Raw genomic sequence first — 23448 nt, 5'->3', positions numbered from 1 at the left:
GAAACACAGTTTCTATGGCAACTGATGTGCTGGATTCCTGCAGAAGCGTTGCCACGTTAACATACAGCTCCATACCACACACACACACATGCACACACACAGGATGATGGGGTTTTTGATGATGTATCAGAAACTGTTCGACCTCAGTCTGTAGCACAATATAAATGAAACATGATATAATATGCATATGTAATAATATAATTATTAACCCGGCGTAATATGAATATGTTATAATATAATTATAAACACGGTGTAATATGAATATGTTATAATATAGTTATAAACATGGTGTATAGGGATATGTTATAACATAATTATAAACACGGCGTAATATGAATATGTTTGCTGTGAGTGACATAGGAGATCATATTAAATCTATGTGAAACTGTGGTAAAGATCAAATATTAATATTAATAATAATATTATTCGAGTTGATACAGTACATAACAAGCAGATAATAAACACACAAACAAGATGTCAGTTCTTTCGGGTCAGAATTGTTTTCGTGTCCTCCTCGTCTCTTCGTCGTTGTGATCTTGTACAACATATTTCCTTCTCAGTTGATTCAGGTAGTGTTGTGTTGATAAAACAGTTGTAACCTAAGTTTACTCCCTCATTTCAAATTCAACATCGGAGTGCACCTAAAAACAACGGTCTTCTATTCGTCAACATGTGTCGGTTGTTCATGTGAGTGATTTTAATGTGAGTGAAGAGGAAGAATAAGACGAAGACGCCATAGAGGGAGAGGAAGAATAATGGAGGCGTGGAACCGGAAGGTGGCGGTAATGTGACTCAGAGGAAGAGACCTCGAAGAAGAAGAGGCGCAGGAGGAGGAAGTCTTATTGTTGTTAGCGGAAGTGGAGCTAGCAGTGCTAATATGGCGGACTGAGTGATGGCTGCCCGTATCAACGTGACGGTAAAAATCGACTCTTCTTTCTGTTTCAAACGTCTTCCTAGTATTCTTCTAGCCGCCGAAAGTTCCTGCCACTGACCCGCAGTCACTGCGCCTGCTCAGTGGCTCACACGGTGTTAGCTTAGCTTACGTTAGCTGCCGGGCATCTAAATGCTGCTGTTGTTATCTGACTACCTGCCTGCCTGTCTGTCTGCCTGTCTGTCTGTGTGACTACGTGTTTGTCTGTCTGACTACCTGTCTGTCTGTGTGACTACCTGTTTGTCTGTCTGTCTGTCTGTCTGTCTGACTACCTATTTGTCTGTCTGTCTGTCTGTGTGACTACGTGTTTGTCTGTCTGACTACCTGTCTGTCTGTGTGACTACGTGTTTGTCTGTCTGACTACCTGTCTGTCTGTGTGACTACGTGTTTGTCTGTCTGACTACCTGTCTGTCTGTGTGACTACCTGTCTGTCTGTCTGTCTGTCTGTGTGACTACGTGTTTGTCTGTCTGACTACCTGTCTGTCTGTGTGACTACGTGTTTGTCTGTCTGACTACCTGTCTGTCTGTGTGACTACGTGTTTGTCTGTCTGACTACCTGTCTGTCTGTGTGACTACCTGTCTGTCTGTCTGTCTGTCTGTGTGACTACGTGTTTGTCTGTCTGACTACCTGTCTGTCTGTCTGTGTGACTACCTGTTTGTCTGTCTGTCTGTGTGACTACCTGTTTGTCTGTCTGTCTGTCTGACTACCTGTCTGTCTGTCAGTGTGTCTACCTGTCTGTCTGTCTGTCTGTGTGACTACGTGTTTGTCTGTCTGACTACCTGTCTGTCTGTCTGTGTGACTACCTGTTTGTCTGTCTGTCTGTCTGTCTGTCAGTGTGTCTACCTGTCTGTCTGTCTGTCTGTGTGACTACGTGTTTGTCTGTCTGACTACCTGTGTGTCTGTCTGTGTGACTACCTGTTTGTCTGTCTGTCTGTCAGTCAGTGTGACTACCTGTCTGTCTGTCTGTCTGTGTGACTACGTGTTTGCCTGTCTGACTACCTGTCTGTCTGTCTGTGTGACTACCTGTCTGTCTGTCTGTGTGACTAACTGTCTGTCTGTCTGTCAATCTGACTACCTGTCTGTCTGTCTGTCTGTGTGACTACGTGTTTGTCTGTCTGACTACCTGTTTGTCTGTCTGTCTGTCTGACTACCTGTCTGTCTGTCTGTCAGTGTGACTACCTGTCTGTGTGTCTGTCTGTCTGTCTGTCTGTATGTATGTATGTATGTATGTGTGACTAGCTGTCTGTCCTTAGCTTCTGATCATGTGTATTGATCCTCGATGTATTTCAGTGGACGAGCCGCAGACGGGCGTCAGGAGAAGACAACGTTTGTCCTGTGAACGTTAAATCTCTGAGGACAGACCAGCAGACCAGCGTCCTCACAACGGACAGGAAATCAGTGACAGGAAGTTGCTCTGTGTACCGAACACAAGTGACACACCTGAGGAGTGTGTCACCACAGGTGGTCAGGGTGACGGGGGAGGAGGCGGTCGCCAAGGAGACCAATGAGTCCAGCGATGATGAACTGGGACGACTAGACATCGACCTAGACATGAAGTCCAGACAGCACAACCTGACGTCCAGCAACGTGCGGGCCATCCTGCATGTGAGCGACGTGTGTGTGGGTGTGTGGGGTGTGTGTGTGTTTTTATTCTCCACATGGAGAGGTGTCAGATGAACATGTGACGTCATAAGTCTTCATCCCCTTAGCAGGAAGTTCATAATGTGTCTTGATCGTGTGTGAAATGATTTTGTGAGAAGAAATATGTGATGCTCTCCACATGTAACATGTATGTGACATGTATGTAACCTGTAAGTAACATGTATGTGACATGTCTTGTGTCAGGAGGTGATTACCCATGAACATGTGGTGTTGATGATGAAAGCTGCGATCAGAGACACTCAGGACCTTCCACTGTTTGTGAGTCTCATGTTCCTCCTGTCACTTCCTGTCTGTCTGTCTGTCTCTGTCAGACTGAGTACCTGTCTGTCTGACTGTCTGTCTGATTACATGTCTGTCTGTCTGACTGATTACCTGTCTGTCTGATTACCTGTCTGTCTGTCTGACTTCCTGTCTGATTACCTGTCTGTCAGACTGACTACCTGTCTGTCTGACTATCTGACTACCTACCTGTCTGACTGTCTCACTACCTGTGTCGATACCTGTCTGTCTGTCTGACTACCTGTCTGTCTCACTACCTGTCTCACTTCCTGTCTGACTGATTACCTGTCTGTCTGTCTGACTGACTACCTGTCTGTCTGACTACCTGTTTGTCTGTTTGTCTGACTACCTGTCTGCCTTTGTTGTCCATCAGGAACCCAAGATGACTCGGTCCAGACTGAAGCAGGCTGTCCAGGAAGGACAGGTAAACTTGACTTCCCATAATCCTCTGCTACATTAAAAATAGTCTCTTCATCAACTGTTCTCCACCTGTCTGTCTTGTTTCAGCCACTGAACTGGAGTCTGTCAGCTGTGAACACAGTCACGGTAAGCTGTCTGTCTGTCTGCCTGTCTCTCTGACCTGTCTCTCTCTCTCTCTCTCTGTCTGTCTCTCTCTCTTTCTCTGACCTTTCTCTCTCTCTGACCTGTCTCTCTCTCTCTCTCTGTCTCTCTCACTCTGTCTCTCTGTCTCTCTCTCTGACCTGTCAATTTTCAATTTTCAATTTCAATTTTTAATTAAATTTCCAATTTAAAGCAGCTTTATTGGCATGGGAAACACGTTTACATTGCAAAAGTATGTGTCAAAAAAGAACAAATAAAAATAGCAATGTACATACATAATAACAGTGCGCTAGTTATTTACATATGGAGTTATATATTTATGCACACAGGTGGTTAGAGATAAATTAAGATAAAATATGTGTAAACATTGCAATGAAAAATTTAAAGTAGAATATAAGTATGAAGGATTGTCTCTAATGTCCTGGCTCTCTCTCTCTTTGTCTCTCTGACCTGTCTCTCTGCCTGTCTGTCTCACTGTCAGCGTCCTCAGTTTGTGGACATTGACCTTGAGGAGGACTCGTCAGATGAAGAGTATCGCCCTGATGAAGAGGAGGAGGAAGAGGAGGGCGAAGACACCGCTGAGGAGGTGAGTCGGTCTCTGACCTTTGACCTTTCACAGCTGCTGCAACCTGTTGATTCCATAACTGTGTGTGTGTGTGTGTGTGTGTGTGTGTGTGTGTGTGTGTGTGTGTGTGTGTGTGTGTGTGTGTGTGTGTGTGTGTGTGTGTGTGTGTGTGTGTGTGTGTGTGTGTGTGTGTGTGTGTGTGTGTGTGTGTGTGTGTGTGTGCGTGCGTGCAGACCCTCCTCAGTGATGCAGACAGCTTTGCCTCACCTCTCAGAGTTTGTCAGCCCAGACAACCAGCAGACCAGGTACCCTGACCTCTGACCCCTACAGGTACTCTGACCCCTACAGGTACACTGACCTCTGACTTTCTCTTGTTTAGCAGTCTCAAGGGCACCAGAGGGAGCAGCCGATGACCTTTGCTCCGGGTGAATCCTCCTTCCTCGAGAGGCTGAACGCTGTGGAGGAAGAGTTGGACTGTGGCCCCACCTACACCTTGAAACAGGTAGCCCCGACCCCAACCAAGCCACACCCACACATAAACCCAAGTAGCCCCGCCCTCACCTGAACTCTCCGTCTGTCAGTCTCTGGACAGGAAAGCTGACGATGATGACGACGATGATGATGAAGGCTGTCTGGCGTTCCGAACACGTTCCAAACTTCGTCTGGTTAACGTTCCTCTGGGTCAGCTGGAGGCAGAGCTTCTGGCCCCTGACATCACGGCTGACATGTACGACCTGAGCGCCGCCCAGGGCGAGGAGGAGCGTCACTGGACCAAGTGGCTGCATGGTCTCATGGCCCCCGACAACGAAGGTCAGAGGTCAGAGGTTCGGCTGACAGTCTGCCTCATTTCATCTTCCTGTTGTTCACCTTTGACCTCTGGTTGGTTCTTCCTTCTCAAAAACCTGACTACAGACACAAAGACCCGCTCTCTTCTCTGATTGGTTCTTACCCGTCACGGCTCGACAACCAGCGGCGAAGGCAAAGTTTCTATTATCTCAAGGGTCGTGACCTTGTGACCTCATGACCTCACTTCATTACACAGAATCACAACGTGGTTCCACCTCATTATTCTACAATAAATTAGTTGTGAAAGTTTTTACTTTAAAATTTAAAAAAATGTGTTGTGTCATTCATTTTAATTGTTATTGAATTATGTTTGTGATGATATTTCATGTTTATGGTTTTTTTTTGTGTCTAAAACAGTGAAGTGAAGAAGTGAAATCACTCAGCTGATCAGCTGATCAGATCTATAATGCTGATTGACGCAGGTCGAAGGTCGCCATGTTTCTGTGAACAGAGGTTCACTTCCTGCTGTGGTCTCTAACAAACAGGAAGTGTGTGTGTTTGTTGTCGTTTACATCTCAGACTGTTTGTCCTCAGAGGAGGCAGATGATGACGACGACCCTGAATACAACTTCCTGGATGACATGGATGAACCCGACCTGGAGGACTACAGGACAGACCGGGCCGTCCAGATCACCAGTACGTGTTCTGGTCCGGGAGCATTGCATTGTGGGATTGTGGATCCATTTTTCATCTTCTCCTCTTAACTGTGAACTATTCTTCTCTGATTCAGAGAGGGAAGTGAACGAGCTGCTGGACGAGCTCTTTGACACGGTGAGTGGGGGTGATCTCATGATATACTGCCCCCTCTGCAGCTGTGGTCACTGTTGGTATTACAGACAACACTTCCTCTACACACACACACACTCACACACAGACCCAGACACACACACACTCACACACACACACACACTCACACACAGACCCAGACACACACACACACACACACACACACACAAACAGACACAGACACAAGGCACACACACAGACTTCGTAACTCAACAAGTCGTGTGATGATTATGACAAACTGCACTAAATGTCTTTTATTTAAATCCTTCACACGAGTAGACTGACGACACGTCAGAACTTTCTGTTGCTGATGTCTGGTCACTACAGCTCCAGGAGGAGGAGGAAGAGGAAGAGGAGGAGGTGGCAACTGATGGGCGGGAGGAAGAGGAGGCCCTATCACAGACTGGACCTAAATTCAATGTCCCCCAGGCTTTACGGTAAAACCTGAGACACGTTTATCTATAGACGCGTTTCCACCAAACAAATTTTTAGTTCCAGGAACTAAAGGATCCTGTGGCCCATTGTTGTCTGCGTCTCCCCCGCGCCCTGGAGCTTATGCAAATCAGGCTGATGAGGTATGGAAAAGCAGTAACTACACCCCAGTCCAGTAGGTGGCAGTAAGAGCAAGACAAAGGCGTTTCGCTTTGTCGTTTCAAACTCCAGCTGGATATCGTCCTCCACTAAAATGCTCAGCAGAGCCTGCACCTTGTCGTCGCTCCTCTTCTGCATGTCCGTGATGAAGCACGGTGAAAAAACTAAACAGTAGTAGTAGAGCTTGCAGCTGGTCATCGGCTTTCAAACATGCAGCCTGCCCCCATAGTTCCTGACCCATCGGTGAGTACTACCTCCCGAGCAGGGTCTTTTTCGAGGGTCAATAAATTACCCAGGATCTAAATTTAGACCCTGGTTCAAGGTTATGAGTTCCTCCTTTAGTTCCTAGTTCCTGTGGTGGAAACGCGGCTTATATCAACACTTATTCAACACAGTGACGTCTTGAATCTAATTCGAGTCGAAGAGACGTCCTCCTGATGGGATGTCGTCCTGTTGGGACGTCCTGCTGTTGGGACGTCCATCCTCCTGTTGGGACGGTGCAGCAGAGAAGTGCTGTGACTGCTTGGGTTGGGAGGAAGAGAAATGTCCTCTGCTGCTTCTTCTTCAAACAGAAACCTGAAGAAGAGTTCAGCTGGGGACGGACATCCTGTCTCACTATATGTCATAAGCATCATAAGCCCCTCAGTTTGTCCCAACAGGTGAGAGGGAACCAGGTTGAACCTCCTCAGTGTTTCTGTGTCACTGTCTCTTTGTCCACGCCTGTAGTTTCGAGGCTCCGTTAGCCGGAATGTTAACGGAGCAACGGCGAACGTTCAGAAAGCAGTACGAGGCTCTACAGCAGAGGAGGGCCCTGCAGGACACAACCAATCATCACCGTGACAAAAGCTCCCCGAGGGACACACCCCGCCCACAACCCGTCCTAGTGCTGCCGAGCCTGGTGCGTCCTGTCCTCCGCCTGGACTCCAGCCAGAGACTCCAGCTGCAGCAGCAGATACAGCAGGTACGTCAGAGAGCAGCCATGTTATGTCATGTGTCGTGTTTTTTAAAGGGCCCATGTTATGCCCCCTTTTACACAAGTTACATTGGTTTTCGAGGTGTGTGAACTACATGTCTTTGCCATTCCATGTCAAAACACCTCAAGGATCAAGCCACACAGCACCCTCCTCTTTCTGTATAAACAGCCCTGTGAGACTACGGTCGATTCCAGCGCTTTCCTGCTCACTCCTGGCCCCCCTCCCTTCGTGTTCCGCAAAGCTCCGCCTTGCTCCCCCTCGCTCCTCCCCGGGTCTGCTGCGCAACTACGGCGTTGCGCTGCCATGACAACAGTCGCGCGTAACAAAGGACATACACGACGTAGAGACCCGGGAGGCTACTTTTGCTCTCTCAATTTAATAGTTAAATAGAATTAAATTCAGCGGGTTGTCTCGTCTGATCTGAGGTCTTAGTGAAAGTGGGGTTATGGCGAAGGCCGTGGCTCGCCTCCCTGGGGTAGAGGGAGACGAGGCTCACGTCGCTCTGGAGCATCTCGGGAGTTCCCACCGCACCGGGACTCGTCCGCCCGCGAACGGGATCCCCTGCGCAAAGCCTGCGCAAAGCCTGCGGCAGCCGCGCCCGACTCTGCGCGGGGCCCAACGGGGGGCTCCGCCAGTCCAACCCGGCCGAAGCAGAGAGGGGAAAGGCGGGGAAGAGAAGGAGGGTACGGAGAGAGCAGAGCCAGCCGACGAGCAGAGAGAGTGCGAGGACGTGGAGGATGCGTAAAACAGCAACCACGAGCCTCGCGCCTGTCCGTCGGCGGCGACCCCCGAGATTAAAAAGTCAGTTTCCACGAGGCAAAGGGTTTGGAGAAAAAGGAGAAAGACACAAACCCACCGGGCGCTCCGTCCACGCGACCCACAACTAAGCTGGCCGGAGCCAGCGGCAGAGTGGGGTGGGAGACATTGAATCCCCCTCCCGCTCTCCGGAGGAGAGGGAGAGTTGGTACCCAGCGGGCGTGCAGCGCGGCAGCCGAGGGCAGAGGCACCGCGACGGCGCTGGGTACATGGTTCCGGAGAGAGCGGGGCCGGGCCCGATAGGCGACCAGATCCGCCCTCCCAAAAACACTATCGGCGAACGTAGCAGCCGCGCATCGGCCGATGCCGATACACGTAAAAAACGCAAACATCGGCCGATAAATCGGTCGAACACTAGTTTCCACTACGTTTTTATTTTTAAAACTTCTTCAACCTCCGTCCAGACAAATTATCTCCGTCCACACTGACACACCTGACGACACACGTGACCACTCAGGTGTAAACAGGAAGTAGATTGTCTCCTCTGCAGTTGGTTGCTTAGTAACAGAAACTCCTCTGCAGGAGGGACAATGAAAAGTCAGAGCAGGACGTGTTACTGACAGGAAGTGTAAGCGTCATTGAGTCATGACTGATTAGAACCAATCAGAGAAGAGAACGTCGTTAACAAACTGAAACACTGACAAGGGACCAACAGCGTTTCTCCACTTCTCTGATTCAGAGGCTGGGAAACAACGCCAGACGTAACCATAGCAACAGCGACTATTACTATTAGTACTATTCTGGTCTCATTAGTTCAAAGCTCGTTACAGTCTTAAAGGGGCAGTATGCGATTGTGAAGCGAAACACGTTTCGTAAAAATCTGTGAATATTTCCTCTTTCCACAACAGTGTTCAGTCTGTAAACATCACTCAGAGGTCAGTGCGTCAGTCTCACGTACCAGAGCAGTGACATCACAACAACAACAACAACAACAACATCAACAAAGTGAGAAACAAGCTTCCTCCAAAATCACTTACTGCCCCTTTAAGAGCCCAAGGACACATCGCCATGCGGACCGAGGGAAGCTGGGATCGAACTGCCGACCGACTGACTCTCAGCCGCTCTGACACGACAGAGTGGATGTGACGTCTATGGACCAGTTTAACGGGTCCCTCTGCTCTGCTACTCCCTGTTTCCGTAGTTACTTCCTGTTACTTCCTTTGTTCTCTGTTACCTCCTGTGTGCTTTGTTACTTCCTGTTACTTGTCTTTTGGTCTGTTACTTCCTGTTACTTCCCTTTTGCTCTGTTACTTCCTGTCTCCTCTGATACTTCCTGTTAATTTCTGGCTGCTCTGTTACTTCCTGTCTCCTCTGTTACTTCTCATTACTATCTCTCTCCTCTGTTACTTCCTGTTACTTCTTGTCTCATCTATTACTTTCTGTTACTTCCGGTCTGCTCTGTTACTTCTGTCTCTGCTCTGTTACTTCCTGTCTGTTCTGTTACTTTCCGTTACTTCCTGTCTGCTCTGTTACTTCCCATTGCTTTCTGTCTGCTCTGTTACTTCCGGTTACTTCAGGTTTGCTCTGTTACTTCCCGTTACTTCAGGTTTGCTCTGTTACTTCCTGTTACTTCCTGTCTCCTCAGCATGTGCAGCTGCTGACTCAGGTTCACCTGCTGAGTCGTCACGTCAACGTCCTGCATCACGAAGCCTCCGTCACCAAACGTTACCTGGTCAGTTCATATCATAATTTATCAATAACAACATTTACACTCCACTCTGTTTGTGTTTGAGCTTTTAATGCATTTAATTACCCCTGATCCCTGACCCCCAACATGCTTAATCCTGATTGGATGAAAACTGTAGGGATGGGTACGAGATGTAAATTCCAAGATTGAGGGATCGCATCAATTCCTCGAGGACCAATCGAGTACTCGTTTTTCTAAATCTATTTTTAGAACGCACCGCATCTTTGTGCCGGAGTACCGATGCACAGCAACACAGCCTACCCAACACGTAATGCTTAGTCCCGCTGCGGAGAAGATGCACTCCGCTGGTATCAGCAGGTGTTGGATGTCCAGTGCCTCTGCACTTGCGACGTTGCGGTCCCGTGCATGTCTTCTAGTCACCCCATGGTGTAGATCAGACAACTTCTTTTGGACGGTGAGGCGAAGTGCGGGTTCCAAAAATCAATTCTCTTTGTGTCTCGGGTCAAACGCTGAAGCAAGGAGTGCTGCGCGCACGCACACACACACATACACACACACACACAAAAAACGAGTGCACCAATCAAGTTCATTTGAAACGAGGACTACTCGAGGAATCGATCACGCCCCTCCCTAAAACTGTGAGGTTTCACTGTGACTGAGACAGACAGACAGACAGACAGACACACACACAGACAGACACAGAGAGAGACAGACACAGACAGACACAGAGAGAGACAGACAAACAGACAGACAGACAAACAGACACAGAGAGAGACAGACAAACAGATACAGACAGACAAACAGATACATACAGACAGACAGACAGACACAGAGAGAGACAGACAAACAGACACACAGACACAGAGAGATACAGACAGAGACAGAGAGAGACAGACACAGACAGACAGAGAGAGAGAGAGACAGACAAACAGACACAGAGAGAGACAGAAAAACAGACCCAGACAGACAAACAGATACAGACAGACAGACAGACACAGAGAGAGACAGACAAACAGACACACACACACACACACAGACAGACACAGAGAGAGACAGACAGAGACAGAGAGAGACAGACACAGACAGACAGAGAGAGAGACAGACAAACAGACACAGAGAGAGACAGACAAACAGACCCAGACAGACAGACAGACACAGAGAGAGACAGACAGACAGACACAGACAGATAAAGAGAGAGACAGATACAGACAGACAGACAGATACAGACAGACACAGACAGATACAGAGAGAGACAGACAGACAGACAGACAGATACAGACAGACAGAGAGACAGACAGAAACAGACAGAGACAGATACAGACAGACACAGAGAGAGAGACAGACAGAGAGAGACAGACAGACAGACAGACAGATACAGACAGAGACAGATACAGACAGACACAGAGAGACAGGTACAGACAGACAGACAGACAGACAGATACAGACAGACAGATAAAGTCGTCCACATGTTCCACGAGTCTCTCTCTTCTTCCAGGAGGAGCTTCAGCAGTTTTGCGGTCGTCAGGAGGAGGCCTCACTCCCCAGCAGTTTCAGAGTGTGTAACCTCCAGGGGGCGCTGGCTCTCCTGCAGGAGGTGGAGCAGAGGGAGGAGCTTCCTGCTGCTCCTGCTGCTCCTGTTGCCTCCAGACGATGGCTCCCGACCATGACTCCTGCGACCACCAGTGAGGAGGAGAAATGAAGTTTGTATTTGTTGTTTGGTCGTTCCTCCGTCTCTTAGACTCTTCTGCTTCTGCTCAGGTCACGCTTTTCCTCTGCTGCCTGCAAACGCCGCCTGGCTCTTCGCCACCCGACCCGTCTTCCTCTACCCAGAACTACTTCCTGTCTGTAGCCTCGACCCCGCCCTCCACAGCCAACACCAGAGGAGCATTTACACTGCAGGAGAGGACGGGTACTGACACACTGCAAACACTGTCAGAGTGATATTCACTCCATATACTGACAATCACATATACCATGATGCCTCTGTGCAGGCTGATCGTTCTGGGCCTGAAGCACTTCGAGGGGGCGGTTCAGTCCGATCAGCTGATCAGCTCATACCTGCTCTGTAAGAATCGATGGAACGTCAGGAAACACGTCAGAGAGATGAGCGGCTCGAGAGCGCCGCTAAACAACGTTATCAAGGTGACATCACTGTGACATCCCTGTGATGATGTCACTACACACCTTCCGACTTCATCAGTGAATCTTAATGATGCTGTCGTAACAGGTGAAGTTCTTCTTCTGGTGATTGCAGTTGTTCATGACTCATCGCGTCGTTCCACCGCTGCCGCTCGCCTGCAGTGTCCGGACTGGAGACCAGCGCCCCCCAGTGGACAGAAACACCTCACACATGCCCAACTGGCTGAAGGTTTGTGATACCAAACCATCACTTTTAGTCTTTTCCAACAACAGGAAACCGCCTCATTTGCTTCACTCAATCGAGTTGAAACTTTTGAACTCAACTCGATGTCGAGCCAATTAGGTAGGATTGAGGTCACTGAGGTCACTTACGGAAACACAAATGATCCTGTAATATTAAAATTCACTTCATGTTTGTTGTGAACACAATAAGACAACATGTAAGTGGGTTCACAACAAACACAAAGTGAATACTTGTGCCAGTTTGCCAGTCGGATCATTCGTAAACAAAACAGGAGAACATCTGCCCGTTTTGTCGCTGACATCGGGAGGATGTCAATGCTGATTGGCTTTCATGACATTGCGTAATGTGAATATTTAGCTGGAGTTCAAATATTTCTTCTTACAGCATATAAGATATATTTAGAGATGTTGCTAAGTGACGTCACTGTCCATTGACCTCCTCCGGTGCCAATGAGCGACGGTTCACTCTCTTGTGTTCTCACCTGTAGAACAGTCAACACATCGTACAGAAGACCCGACAGGGCGCCGCCTGTTACTCCGCCTCCCTCCCTCCGGGCTGTACCCTCAGGCTCCACCCCTATTATCTCAACAAGACAGCCCGCCCAACTCCACCCCGCCACAGACGTCTCTTCACCCTGGCCCACAATGCCTCTCTGCCGCCCCTCGCTAAAGCCCCGGCAGACAGACTGGTAGAGAGACTGGTGGACCTGCAGCCAATCAGCTACCTGTCTCTGCCTCCTCCTGGTGTTTCAGGAGCCCTTCTTTTGGCTCCGCCTCCTGTCTCAGGAGGTGCCCCATTGGCTACTGTTCTTCCAGTCCCCGTCCACCCTGTGTGCGCTGACATCGACCAGTCCTGCCTTCCTATTAGCCAGAGCACACAGCAGAGTGTTTCAAGGCAACCGACTGCCTCCCTTGAACTCCCCCTCCCCTCACTGTCCAGCCCCGTAACTTCAAATCCCATCATCCCTTGCTCCAGTGACACCATGAAGTCAGGCCCCTTCTTTCTGCAGATGGTGTTGACACCACCAGCTCCACCAACTGCCTCCTCCCAGCATGCCCTGGGGCTCCACAGACCAACCGAGGAGGTGGAGGAGGTGGAGGAGGAGGAGGAGGAGGAGGAGGAGGAGGAGGAGGAGGAGGAGGAGGAGGAGGAGAAGGAGAACTGGACCGTGGGCATCGTCAGTATGAATGGAGGAGATAACACTGGTGGAGAGGAGGAAGAGGGTACAGAGGGAGGAGGAGGAGGAGGAGGAGAGGAGGAAGCAGGTGGGTGTGGTGGGGAGGAGCAGGGAGGGGAGGGGATGGAGGAGGAGGGACAAAGGGAGGACGGGGGAGAAGAGAGGGAGGAGGGGGAGGGAGAGAAAGACAAGGATGACAATCAGGACCGACAGGGAGAGGAGGAGGAGGAGGAGGAGGACTTTGATGACCTCACACAGGATGAAGACGAGGAGGAAGTGATGTCATCAGCCTCGGAGGAGTCGGTGCTGTCTGTTCCAGAGCTGCAGGTAAACAGGTGCAAGATGGGAGTTCAGAGGGGACCGCCCACTTTTAGAACGAGTTTTGATCCTGAGTTCTGAGGTGTGATGCACTGTAGGATTGTGGTTAGTGTAGTACCACATTATGAATCTCACTGTTAAGATCTATAATTTATCATATATATATATCTATATATATATAGATATATATATAGATATTTATATATACATAACCCCGACTGAAGCATCTGACCTCTGACCTCTCAGGAGACCATAAAGCAGCTGACCTCTGACCTTTCAGGAGACCCTGAAGCAGCTGACCTGGCTTGCGGCGGAGCGTCGTCTCGGTGACGGGGACTCGGAGGAGGATCATTCACCGACATCCCCTGGCTCTCAGGAGGAGGAAGAGGAGGAGGAAGAGGAGGAAGAGGAGGGGCCTAAAGGGGAGGAGTTGGGAGACGTGAGGAGAAGTAAGGTTGGAGGAGGCAAGGAGACGCCACCGGGAGAAGGGACGTCCAGAGGAGGAGGGAGGTGTCCTGGACGAGGACGAGGTCAGAGGTCACTCTGTTGTGCACTCACTTCCTCCTGATGTGTTTGTTGTTTGACCTCTGAGCGTTGTGTCTCCGCAGGTCGGAGCCGACCTCTGTGCGGCCTGAGGCGGAGTCGTCAGCAGCGTCGCAGTAAAGACGCTGCGAAGTTGCTTCTTCTGTTTGATGAACGCATCCTGGACAACGACCCTCACAGAGAGAGCAAAGACGTGGCGTTCGCCCAGAGCTACCTGAGCCGGGTGAGATGTCGAGCTGCACCTGGACCAGGATCAGGGTTAGGGCCATGTTGACCTCCTTGACCTCTTTGTTCCTGTGTGGTCAGGTGCGCGAGGCGCTGCAGGATGAACCCGGGCAGGTGGAGGAGTTTGTGACTCTGCTGGAGGAGTTTGAGCTGGTGGGAGACGGACGGGAGGTGGTGACGCTGTTCAGGAAGCTGCGATGCATTCTGGGAGATCGCACAGACCTCCTCCGAGATTTCGCCGCATTCCTGCATCCTGAGCATGCGCTGCAGTGTGGGCTGGTGAGAACAGGGGGAGAATTGATGGATCGAATTGATTAGGTATAGATTGAGTATTGATTATCTCTGTGTCTCTGCAGTGGGAAGAGCAGCAGGCGTTTGAACGCAGCCGTCGTTTCCTGCGACAGTTGGAAATCAGTTTTGGAGATAATCCGTCGCATTATCAGAAAATCATCAAAGCTCTTCAGACCAGTCCAGACCTGAGTCCACCCAGCATCCACGAGGTAACCCCTGACCCAGTCCAGACTTGAGTTCACCCAGCATCCACAAGGAAACCCTTCACCCCTGACCTCTGACCTGAGTCCACCCAGCATCCACGAGGGGACGGGGTCAACGCAACAAGAACTTATTGATCAGCAGCTTGTTTAACTTATTGATCAGCTGTTCTCTTTGTTTCCAGCTGAAAGCTCAGATGGCCATGCTGCTGAAAGGCCACACCCATCTACAAGCTGAATTCTGGGTATTTTTTGATGACCTCCGCCCCCCTCCGGCCCGTCCCGGACAGTTTGAAGAGGGTCATTGGCCCGAGGAGGGAGGGGGAGGTTTAGAAGATGGGGTTGGCCAGGTGTCAGGAGGCGGAACCAGCAGCGGCTTTGAGGAAGTGACGCTCCCAGAGCTTGAAGAGGAAGAAGAGGGGCATAAAATCCAACCAGTGACGAGCCGGCGCCAGAGGAGGAAGATGGACACCCACATAAACTACAAGGTCAGAGTGCAGTCGTAGACTTTTACCCTTAGCACTCACCTTACTCTGATCTCATGATGTGTATGTTTCCAGGACTGCGATTGGTCAGACAAAGATTGGCCCTGTCGCTGTCGAGACACAAAGATCCGCAGACACAGGAGGAAGGGGTGCTCTCGATGTCATGGAAACAAGGTCTGTCCTCAATGTTGTAGCAGTTGTGAATCAGTAACAAGTTGAGACACCTGACCCACCTGTTCATATTCCCTACAGACCTCAGGGGGCGTGTCCAGAGCAATGAAGAGCCTGGATCCTCTGTACTCTCAATTAAGCTCCACCCACACAGAACCATGTGACAAATACCTGGACCAGAAAGGTGACACAGACTGTCCACACACACCTGTCCACACACACCTGTCTACACACACCTGTCCACACCTGTCCACACACACCTGTCCACACCTGTCCACACACACCTGTCTACACACACCTGTCCTCACCTGTCTACCCACACCTGTCCACACACCTGTTCACACACCTGTCTACACACCTGTCCACACCTGTCCACACACACCTGTCCTCACCTGTCCACACACACCTGTCTACCCACACCTGTCCACACACCTGTCTACACACCTGTCTACACACCTGTCCATGCACCTGTCCATGCACCTGTCTACACACCTGACCACGCACCTGGCCACACCTGGCCACACCTGTCCCCACACCCGTCTACACCTGTTCACACACCTGTCTACACCTGTTCACACACCTGTCTACACCTATCCACACACCTGTCTACACCTGTCCACACCTTTCCACACACCTGTCTACACCTGTCCACACCTCTGTCTACACTTGTCCACACACCTTTCTACACCTGTCTACACCTGTCCACACACCTGCCTTCACCTGTCTACACCTGTCCACACACCTACCCTCACCTGTCTACACCTGTCCACTCACCTACCTTCACCTGTCTACACCTGTCCACACACCTGCCTTTACCTGTCTACACCTGTCCACACACCTACCCTCACCTGTCTACACCTGTCCACTCACCTACCTTCACCTGTCTACACCTGTCCACACACCTGCCTTTACCTGTATACACCTGTCCACACACCTACCCTCACCTGTCTACACCTGTCCACTCACCTGCCTTTACCTGTCTACACCTGTCCACACCTCTGTCTACACTTGTCCCCACACCTGTCCACACCTCTGTCTACACTTGTCCCCACACCTGTCCACACACCTACCCTCACCTGTCCACACCTCTCCACACACCTGCCTTCCCCTGTCCACACCTGTCCACACACCTGTCTTCACCTGTCCACACCTGTCCACACACCTGTCTTCACCTGTCCACACACCTGTCTACGACCCAGGCCAATGTGTTATCATTAAGACAGATGTGTGTGTGTGTGTGTGTGTTTCACCCTAACAGATCAAAGCAGTGCACCATGGGAAGCCTCGTTTCGTCTGAATGATGAAGAGGAGGAGGAAGAGGGGGAGGAGGAGGAGCTTGAAGATGATGATGATGAAGATGAGGAGGAAAGGAAGAACACTGATGAGCACAGCCCAGTGGTGAAGAGGAGCAGGAGAGAGGAGGGGCTACACCCCCCTCCTGTCAGCCCCGCCTCCTTGTTTCCCTCTGCTCCTCCTCCCTCCTCTGCTGCTCCCTCTTCTGCTCATCCCTCCTCTGCTGCTCCCTCTTCTGCTCTTCCCTCCTCTTCTCCTCCCTCCTCCTCTGCTCCTCTTCTCTGCTCTGCTCCTCCCTTCTCTGCTACTCCTCCTTCCTCTGCTCATCTCTCCTCTTCTCCTCCCTCCTCTGCTGCTCCTTCTTCTGCTCATCCCTCCTCTGCTCCTCCCTCCTCTGCTACTCCTCCCTCCTCTGCTCATCTCTCCTCTTCTCCTCCCTCCTCTACTGCTCCCTCTTCTGCTCATCCCTCCTCTAGTTCTCCCTCCTCTGCTACTCCTCCCTCCTCTGCTCATGTCTCCTCTTCTCCTCCCTCCTCTGCTCATGTCTCCTCTGCTCCTCCCTCCTCTGCTACTCCTCCCTCCTCTGATTGTGTCTCCTCTGCTCCTCCCTCCTCTGCTACTCCTCCCTCCTCTGATTGTGTCTCCTCTGCTCCTCCCTCCTCTGCTACTCCTCCCTCCTCTGCTCATGTCTCCTCTGCTCCTCTCTCCTCTGCTACTCCTCCCTCCTCTGCTCCTCCCTCCTCTGCTACTCCTCCCTCCTCTGATTGTGTCTCCTCTGCTCCTCTCTCCTCTGCTACTCCTCCCTCCTCTGATTGTGTCTCCTCTGCTCCTCCCTCCTCTGCTCATGTCTCCTCTTCTCCTCCCTTCTCTGCTATTCATCCCTACTCTGCTCCTCCTCCCTCCTCTGCTCCTCCTCCCTCCTCTGCTCTTCTCTCCTCTGCTCCTCCTCCCTCCTCCTCTGCTCCTCCCTCCTCTGCTCCTCCTCCCTCCTCTGCTCTTCTCTCCTCTGCTCCTCCTCCCTCCTCTTCTGCTCCTCCCTCCTCTGCTCCTCCTCCCTCCTCTGCTCTTCTCTCCTCTGCTCCTCCTCCCTCCTCCTCTGCTCCTCCTGACCTCCCCGTCTGTGCTAAGAACATTTCTCTGACAGCCAGTGGAGAGAAAGTCATCCTGTGGACCAGGTACTCCTCTTCCTCCTCCTCCTCCTGCTGCTGCTCCTCCTCCCGAGGAGAAGCAGCAGCAGGACCTGACTGCATGTCGTTGTTTTACAGAGAAGCAGATCGAGTCATCCTGACCATGTGTCAGCAGGAAGGAGCCAATCAGAACACGTTCCAGGCCATATCTACTCTGCTTGGTAACAAGTCTCCCAGTGAGGTGATTTGCTCTTTTTATTTAACCAGGAAGTTCACACTGAGACCCAAAATCTGTTCTTCCTGGTCCAGATTAGAAACACTGACGCATGATAATGAGAAGATGTGTGAACCAGAGCCGCTGAAAGAGAGAGTCGCAACAACTCCGTTCACTCCAATGAAGCCTCTCAACACTTCCTGAAGAATGAATCAATAATCAGATTGTATATTATCAGCACATCTGAATCTAATCAACATCCTAGTGATTATGATTTATTTATGATTAAAAAAAAACTATTGACTAACTAGCACATCGGCATGTCGCTCTGCTTTACTGTAAATTGATACATTTATTGACGACTAATGACCAAAGATCACAGTTCTGAACTATCTGAAGTCGACATGAGTCACGTGACTTCGGTTGTCACTACTCTCCCTCTCAACGGCTCTGGTGTAAACATCTGTAGAGGGGGAGGAGTCGAGTTTGTACATTGTGTGTGTGTGTGTGTGTGTGTGTCCTTCTGATATGTGGTGATGTCATCATTACAGTGATGCATGAACATGACATCACCAGAAGACTCTTCAGTCTTGTTCTGTCCCACGATTCTCAAGGTGTCTCGAAGGTTTCGTGATCTGATGCGTTTGTTTCGGACGGCGGCTCGTCAGACCAGCTCCGAGGACGAGGCTCCTCCCACTGAGCCTGCAGCAGCCAATGATGAGGAGAGCTGACTTGATGTGTTAACTGTCCATGTAAAAACTGTAAATATCAAACTCAAAACTATTTATTGTTTTTGTAAAATGATTTGTTTAACAATAAAACAGTTTCAGACCAGTTCAGACATCCTCTCTTCTCTTCTTCACCTCCTCTCTTCTTCACCTCCTCCTCTCTTCTCTTCTCCACCTCCTCCTCTTCCTCTCTTCTTCTCTTTTTCACCTCCTCCACCTCTCCTCCTCGATTCTTCACCTCCTCTGTTCTCTTCTTCACCTCCTCGTCCTCCTCCTTAATTCTTCCTCTCTTCCTCCTCCTCTCGTCCTCTTCCTCTCCTCCTTTCTTCTACTCTTCTTCACCTCCTCATCGTCCTCTTCTCTTCTTCCTCCTCATCTTCTTCTCTTCCTCAACTCCTCGTCCTCATCCTCCTTTCGTCTTCCTCCTCTCTTCTCTTCTTCACCTCTTCATCATCCTCCTTTCTTCTTCCTCCTCTCTTCTCTTCTTCACCTCTTCATCATCCTCCTTTCTTCTTCCTCTCATGCTCCTTTCTTCTTCTCTTCTTAACCTCCTCGTCCTCCTCTCTTCCTCCTCTTCTTCCTCCTCTCGTCTTCTCTTCACCTCCTCCTCTCTTCATCCTCCCTCTCGTCCTCTTCTCTTCACCTCCTCGGCCTCCTCCTTTGTTCTTTCTTCTTCCTCCTCTCTTCTTCACCTCCGCGTCCTCCTCCTCCTCTTTTCCTTCTCCTCTTTTTGCATTAAAAATCAGACTCATTTAAAAGTTCCATTAGCTGAAGAGTCGATAGTTAAACTGACCTTACTGATTTTCAGCATTATGCATGATTTATATTATTATTAATATTATTATATAATCATCATATTCTCGTCCTGTGATTGGATTGCGACCAGGATGAACCCTACCTCTCGCTCCACAGATGATAGATGGATATGATCATTATTATTATTATCATATTTAGGGGTTTCAGATTGTGGGTGGGGCTAATACATTGATCAAAAATCAATACTGACAAACTGTCCACGCAGGAAATTATGGTTTTCATTCTTTTATTGTGAAACGTCAAATATTTAACCATCATAAAACGATTTAACAATCAGATCCCAGAGGGCGGGGTTATACACAAAGTGGGCGGGACTTTTATAAACAACTATTTCTACTCAGTTCATAAAAATATAAAGTCAAAAAAACATGGGCAGACAGGAGTTATTGATCAGTGATCAGCTCTCATCCCCAGAACCTCTGTCTGCCGGCGGGTGGAGTCAGCACCTCCCCAGGAGGCAGGAGGCTGAAGACGCTCCCTGCCGCCTCCACCGTAATGATGAAGTAGACATTGGCGACCATCATGGCGAGACTTGGCAGGAAAGAGAGGCCAAAACCAAAACCTCGGATGCTGCTTCCAAAAGCTGCGGCCACCCAGTAAACCAACCTGCAAACGCAAAACAAACGCACCTTGAGTTCAAACTTTAAATCGACCTGGAGATGCAAAACAAACGCACCTTTGAGTCGTTTCAAAGCGTATCTTTAAATCTCACCGTCCGAAGGCGAAGACGACGGTCAGCAGGGGCACGAGCTTCAGGTGCTCTTGGCTCAGGTACATCGCCATGACAACCAGCTGCAGGAAGTAGATCAGGAACAGGGAGGAGGAGTCAGAGACAAAGCGACGGTGGACGGTGACCTTGTGAAGCTCCGCCTCCTTCACCTCCTCAAACTGAGGCCTCAACACACCTGAACGCAGTCGAGTGACGCCCAGGACCAGCCAACCTGAGAGACAGACAGGTGAGACAGAAACAGGTGGGAGACAGAGATAGACAGGTGAAAGACAGATCAGACAGACAGACAAGTCAGACATACAGACAGGTGAGACAAACTGGTGAAACAGAGACAAACAGGTGAGACAGAGACAGACGGGTCAGATAGGACAGACAGTTGAAAGACAAACAGGTGAGACAGCTGATGTCAGTTGACTGTGTCTAACTCACCGAGGACGACGGGCGTGGCAGCGAATACAGAGCAGCGCAGCGTGTAGATGAGCCTCAGGGGGGCACCGTCCAGCAGGGGGGCGTCAAACGGCAGGAACACAAATCCTCCCCACAACAGGAAGGGGAAGAAGAGCGCTGAGGTAACCAGGGATACGCCCACCTTCAGGATATCTCTGGTGGGACAGCCCCGCCCACCTGAGAGAGAGAGAGAGAGAGACAGGTTAAATCCCGCCAACCTGAGAGAGGGGTTGAGAGGTGAGACAAACAGGTGAGGAAAGGTTGCATTTACATCTGGCAGAAGGCGGGTCTTCGGTCCACTCATAGTGGTAGCCATCTTGGTTGTAGTCCTGGGGCACTCCTCTGGGACCCAGGAAGGGACTCTTCTCTGACTCCATGTCCCAGAATGCCTCATTGTTTCTGGGTGACGAGGGGGAGGGGAGGACGGTCACCGCAGGGTTGAACACCTGAGCAGCTCTCTCTGGAAGGTGGTTTTCTACAGGCTCCACCCACTCTTTCCTCAACTCCTCCCACTCACCAACTAACCCCACCCCCTCAACTTCACGTGCCCCTACCTGTCCGACCCCCCTCCTTTCCCCCTCTGCCATCAGCTCTCTCTCACTCTCTGTCCAACTGTCCACCTCACTCATCCTATCCCCTTTACCTGTCTGTCCCCCTGTCTGTCCCCCTGTCTGTCCCCCTCCAGGCCACTGCAGGGTGCTGGGCTCCATCTTGGCCGACGTCAACACCTCGTCGTCTCTCGTCATCGTCTGCTTCCTAAGCAGACCAGAAAGTTCATTGATCAGTTTTTAAAGAATCCTGATTGGTACAAACGTAATTAATTATCAAAATGTTATTATCAATCAATTTCAAAACTGTTACAAGTGGAACCTTGTAGTTTATCAATATCCACCTGTAGTTAATGAATAATATCGACCTGTAGTTAATGAATATCCACCTGTAGTGTATTGATATCTGCCTGTAGTTTATTGATATCTACATGTAGTTTTCAGAATATCCACCTGTAGTTTATTGATATCTACATGTAGTTTTCAGAATATCCACCTGTAGTTTATTGATATCTACATGTAGTTTATGGATATCTACCTGTTGTTTATGGATATCTACCTGTTGTTTATTGATAGGAACATGTAGTTTATCGATGACATGATCCACCCACATATTTAATAATAAACACGCAGCAGCTGAAGGTGAGTTTTCTTTTTTACATATGACGTCACTGTCTGTAACATGGCGCCCGTGACGTGCTTCAGATTAAACATCAGGATGAATTTAAACTCAAACTTAAATGGTGTGACACGTCATCTACTGCGTCATCATCACCGACCACGTGTGTAAGTGACCAGTGATCAGAAATAAACGATGATCATCGAATGATCAATAATCGAACTGAACAGAACAGGCCCGTAGCGCCGTGCTAACACGCTAACATGCTAACAGAGGTCGACTGACGCTCAAGAGACTCGACTCGGATTAAAGATGATTAAATATGAAACACTGACCGAGGTCTTTGTTGTCTTCTTCGTCTTCTTCGTCTTCTTTGTCTTCTTCTTCTTCTTCTTCTTCTTCTGTTGTTGTTGTTGTCAAACACTCCGGAAGTTTCTCAGGTGTGCCCTCTTGCTCACGTCAGGTGAGTGAAGAGAAAGTTTCCTCTTAAAGGAAACGTCTCCGGCGCATTAAAGAGTAAAATACTCACGTGTAGATACAGTAGATCACACAAAGTACTACAAGTGTCTGTACTGTGGTTAACACACTATTGTTGAAATGTATAAAAAGTACTACAAGTAAACTGTATAACAAGTAACTGTATAATAAGTATTTTACTGCAGTACATCATATGAATGCACTACTACTGCAGGACAGTATATCAATGAAGTTCTAATGCAATAGAGTTTATAATGCAGGACTAATGAAAATAACTAAATGCCTTATTACTGCATTACAGTGTATAAATGCTGTATTACTGCATTTATAAACTGCAGTACTACAGCAGTACAGTATATAAATGCAGAACTAGTGTAGTACAGTATATACATCCATTACAACTGCAGTACAGTTTATAAATACAGTACTACTGCAGTACAGTATATAAATGCAGGTCTAATAAAGTACAGTTTATGAAAGCAGTACTACAGCAGTACAGTTTATAAATGCAGTACTACTGCAGTACATACAGGTTATGAATGCAGTACTACTGCAGTACAGTTTACAAATGCAGCAATACTGCAGTAGAGTATATAAATGCAGTGCTACTGCAGTAAATACAGTTTATAAATGCAGTACTACTGCTGTACAGTATATATGCAGTACGGCTGCAGTACAGTTTATAAATGCAGTACTACTGCAGTATAGTATCTTGTCTGCGTCTGTCTTTGTGTTTCCGTTATAAACCGGATTGCTTCATATTTACACCGTGGCTGCGCGGAGCGGGCGGCGCTAGTTGTGCGGTGGTTCCACGTCACACAGCAGCTGTTGCTTTTCCGCGGGAGGAGTTAATCCATCGTTTCTGGGTGACGTCATCGGTCACGTGACCTTCTGCAGCTCTCTGTTTGGTTGTACCACATCACGTGACACAATGACACGTTGTCATAGAAACGGACTCCACCCAACATCGCCACGTCACCGCTCCGGCGTTTAAAA

At 49.4% G+C, this 23448-nt stretch overlaps 2 protein-coding genes across 3 annotated transcripts; one reads left to right on the top strand and one right to left on the bottom strand.

Annotated features, from left to right (window-relative positions):
- Nucleotides 1-759: 759 nt before the first annotated feature.
- gon4lb (gon-4 like b) lies at nucleotides 760-18921 on the top strand. The gene is made up of 30 exons (XM_047335104.1): nucleotides 760-916; nucleotides 2223-2537; nucleotides 2778-2852; nucleotides 3247-3297; nucleotides 3381-3419; nucleotides 3916-4020; nucleotides 4233-4304; nucleotides 4382-4501; nucleotides 4581-4809; nucleotides 5380-5481; nucleotides 5576-5616; nucleotides 5959-6068; nucleotides 6949-7183; nucleotides 9598-9684; nucleotides 11156-11342; nucleotides 11419-11569; nucleotides 11652-11802; nucleotides 11915-12028; nucleotides 12531-13547; nucleotides 13819-14068; nucleotides 14147-14304; nucleotides 14388-14585; nucleotides 14663-14806; nucleotides 14983-15285; nucleotides 15358-15456; nucleotides 15535-15637; nucleotides 16712-16844; nucleotides 17676-17921; nucleotides 18012-18114; nucleotides 18702-18921. The coding sequence occupies exons 1-30, from the start codon at nucleotides 893-895 to the stop codon at nucleotides 18816-18818; spliced, it is 5079 nt and encodes a 1692-aa protein (XP_047191060.1). The 5' UTR covers nucleotides 760-892; the 3' UTR covers nucleotides 18819-18921.
- A 919-nt stretch (nucleotides 18922-19840) lies between these two features.
- Nucleotides 19841-22532, bottom strand: tmem79b (transmembrane protein 79b). 2 transcript variants are annotated; one of them, XM_035609147.2, is made up of 6 exons: nucleotides 22311-22499; nucleotides 21452-21564; nucleotides 21080-21207; nucleotides 20791-20985; nucleotides 20344-20572; nucleotides 19841-20237 (listed from the first exon to the last, which is right to left on the bottom strand). In XM_035609147.2, the coding sequence occupies exons 3-6, from the start codon at nucleotides 21183-21185 to the stop codon at nucleotides 20036-20038; spliced, it is 732 nt and encodes a 243-aa protein (XP_035465040.1). In that variant the 5' UTR covers nucleotides 21186-21207; nucleotides 21452-21564; nucleotides 22311-22499; the 3' UTR covers nucleotides 19841-20035. The 2 variants fall into 2 exon arrangements, with proteins under 2 accessions (XP_035465040.1, XP_035465039.2); XM_035609146.2 differs by having other exon boundaries at nucleotides 21080-21564; nucleotides 22311-22532.
- Between the last annotated feature and the right edge of the window lie 916 nt (nucleotides 22533-23448).

Source organism: Scophthalmus maximus, chromosome 10, assembly GCF_022379125.1.
Source record: "Scophthalmus maximus strain ysfricsl-2021 chromosome 10, ASM2237912v1, whole genome shotgun sequence".
Taxonomy (NCBI): Eukaryota; Metazoa; Chordata; class Actinopteri; order Pleuronectiformes; family Scophthalmidae; genus Scophthalmus; species Scophthalmus maximus.
Note: the sequence above shows the minus strand (reverse complement) of the source record. Positions and strands in the feature narration are given on the sequence as shown.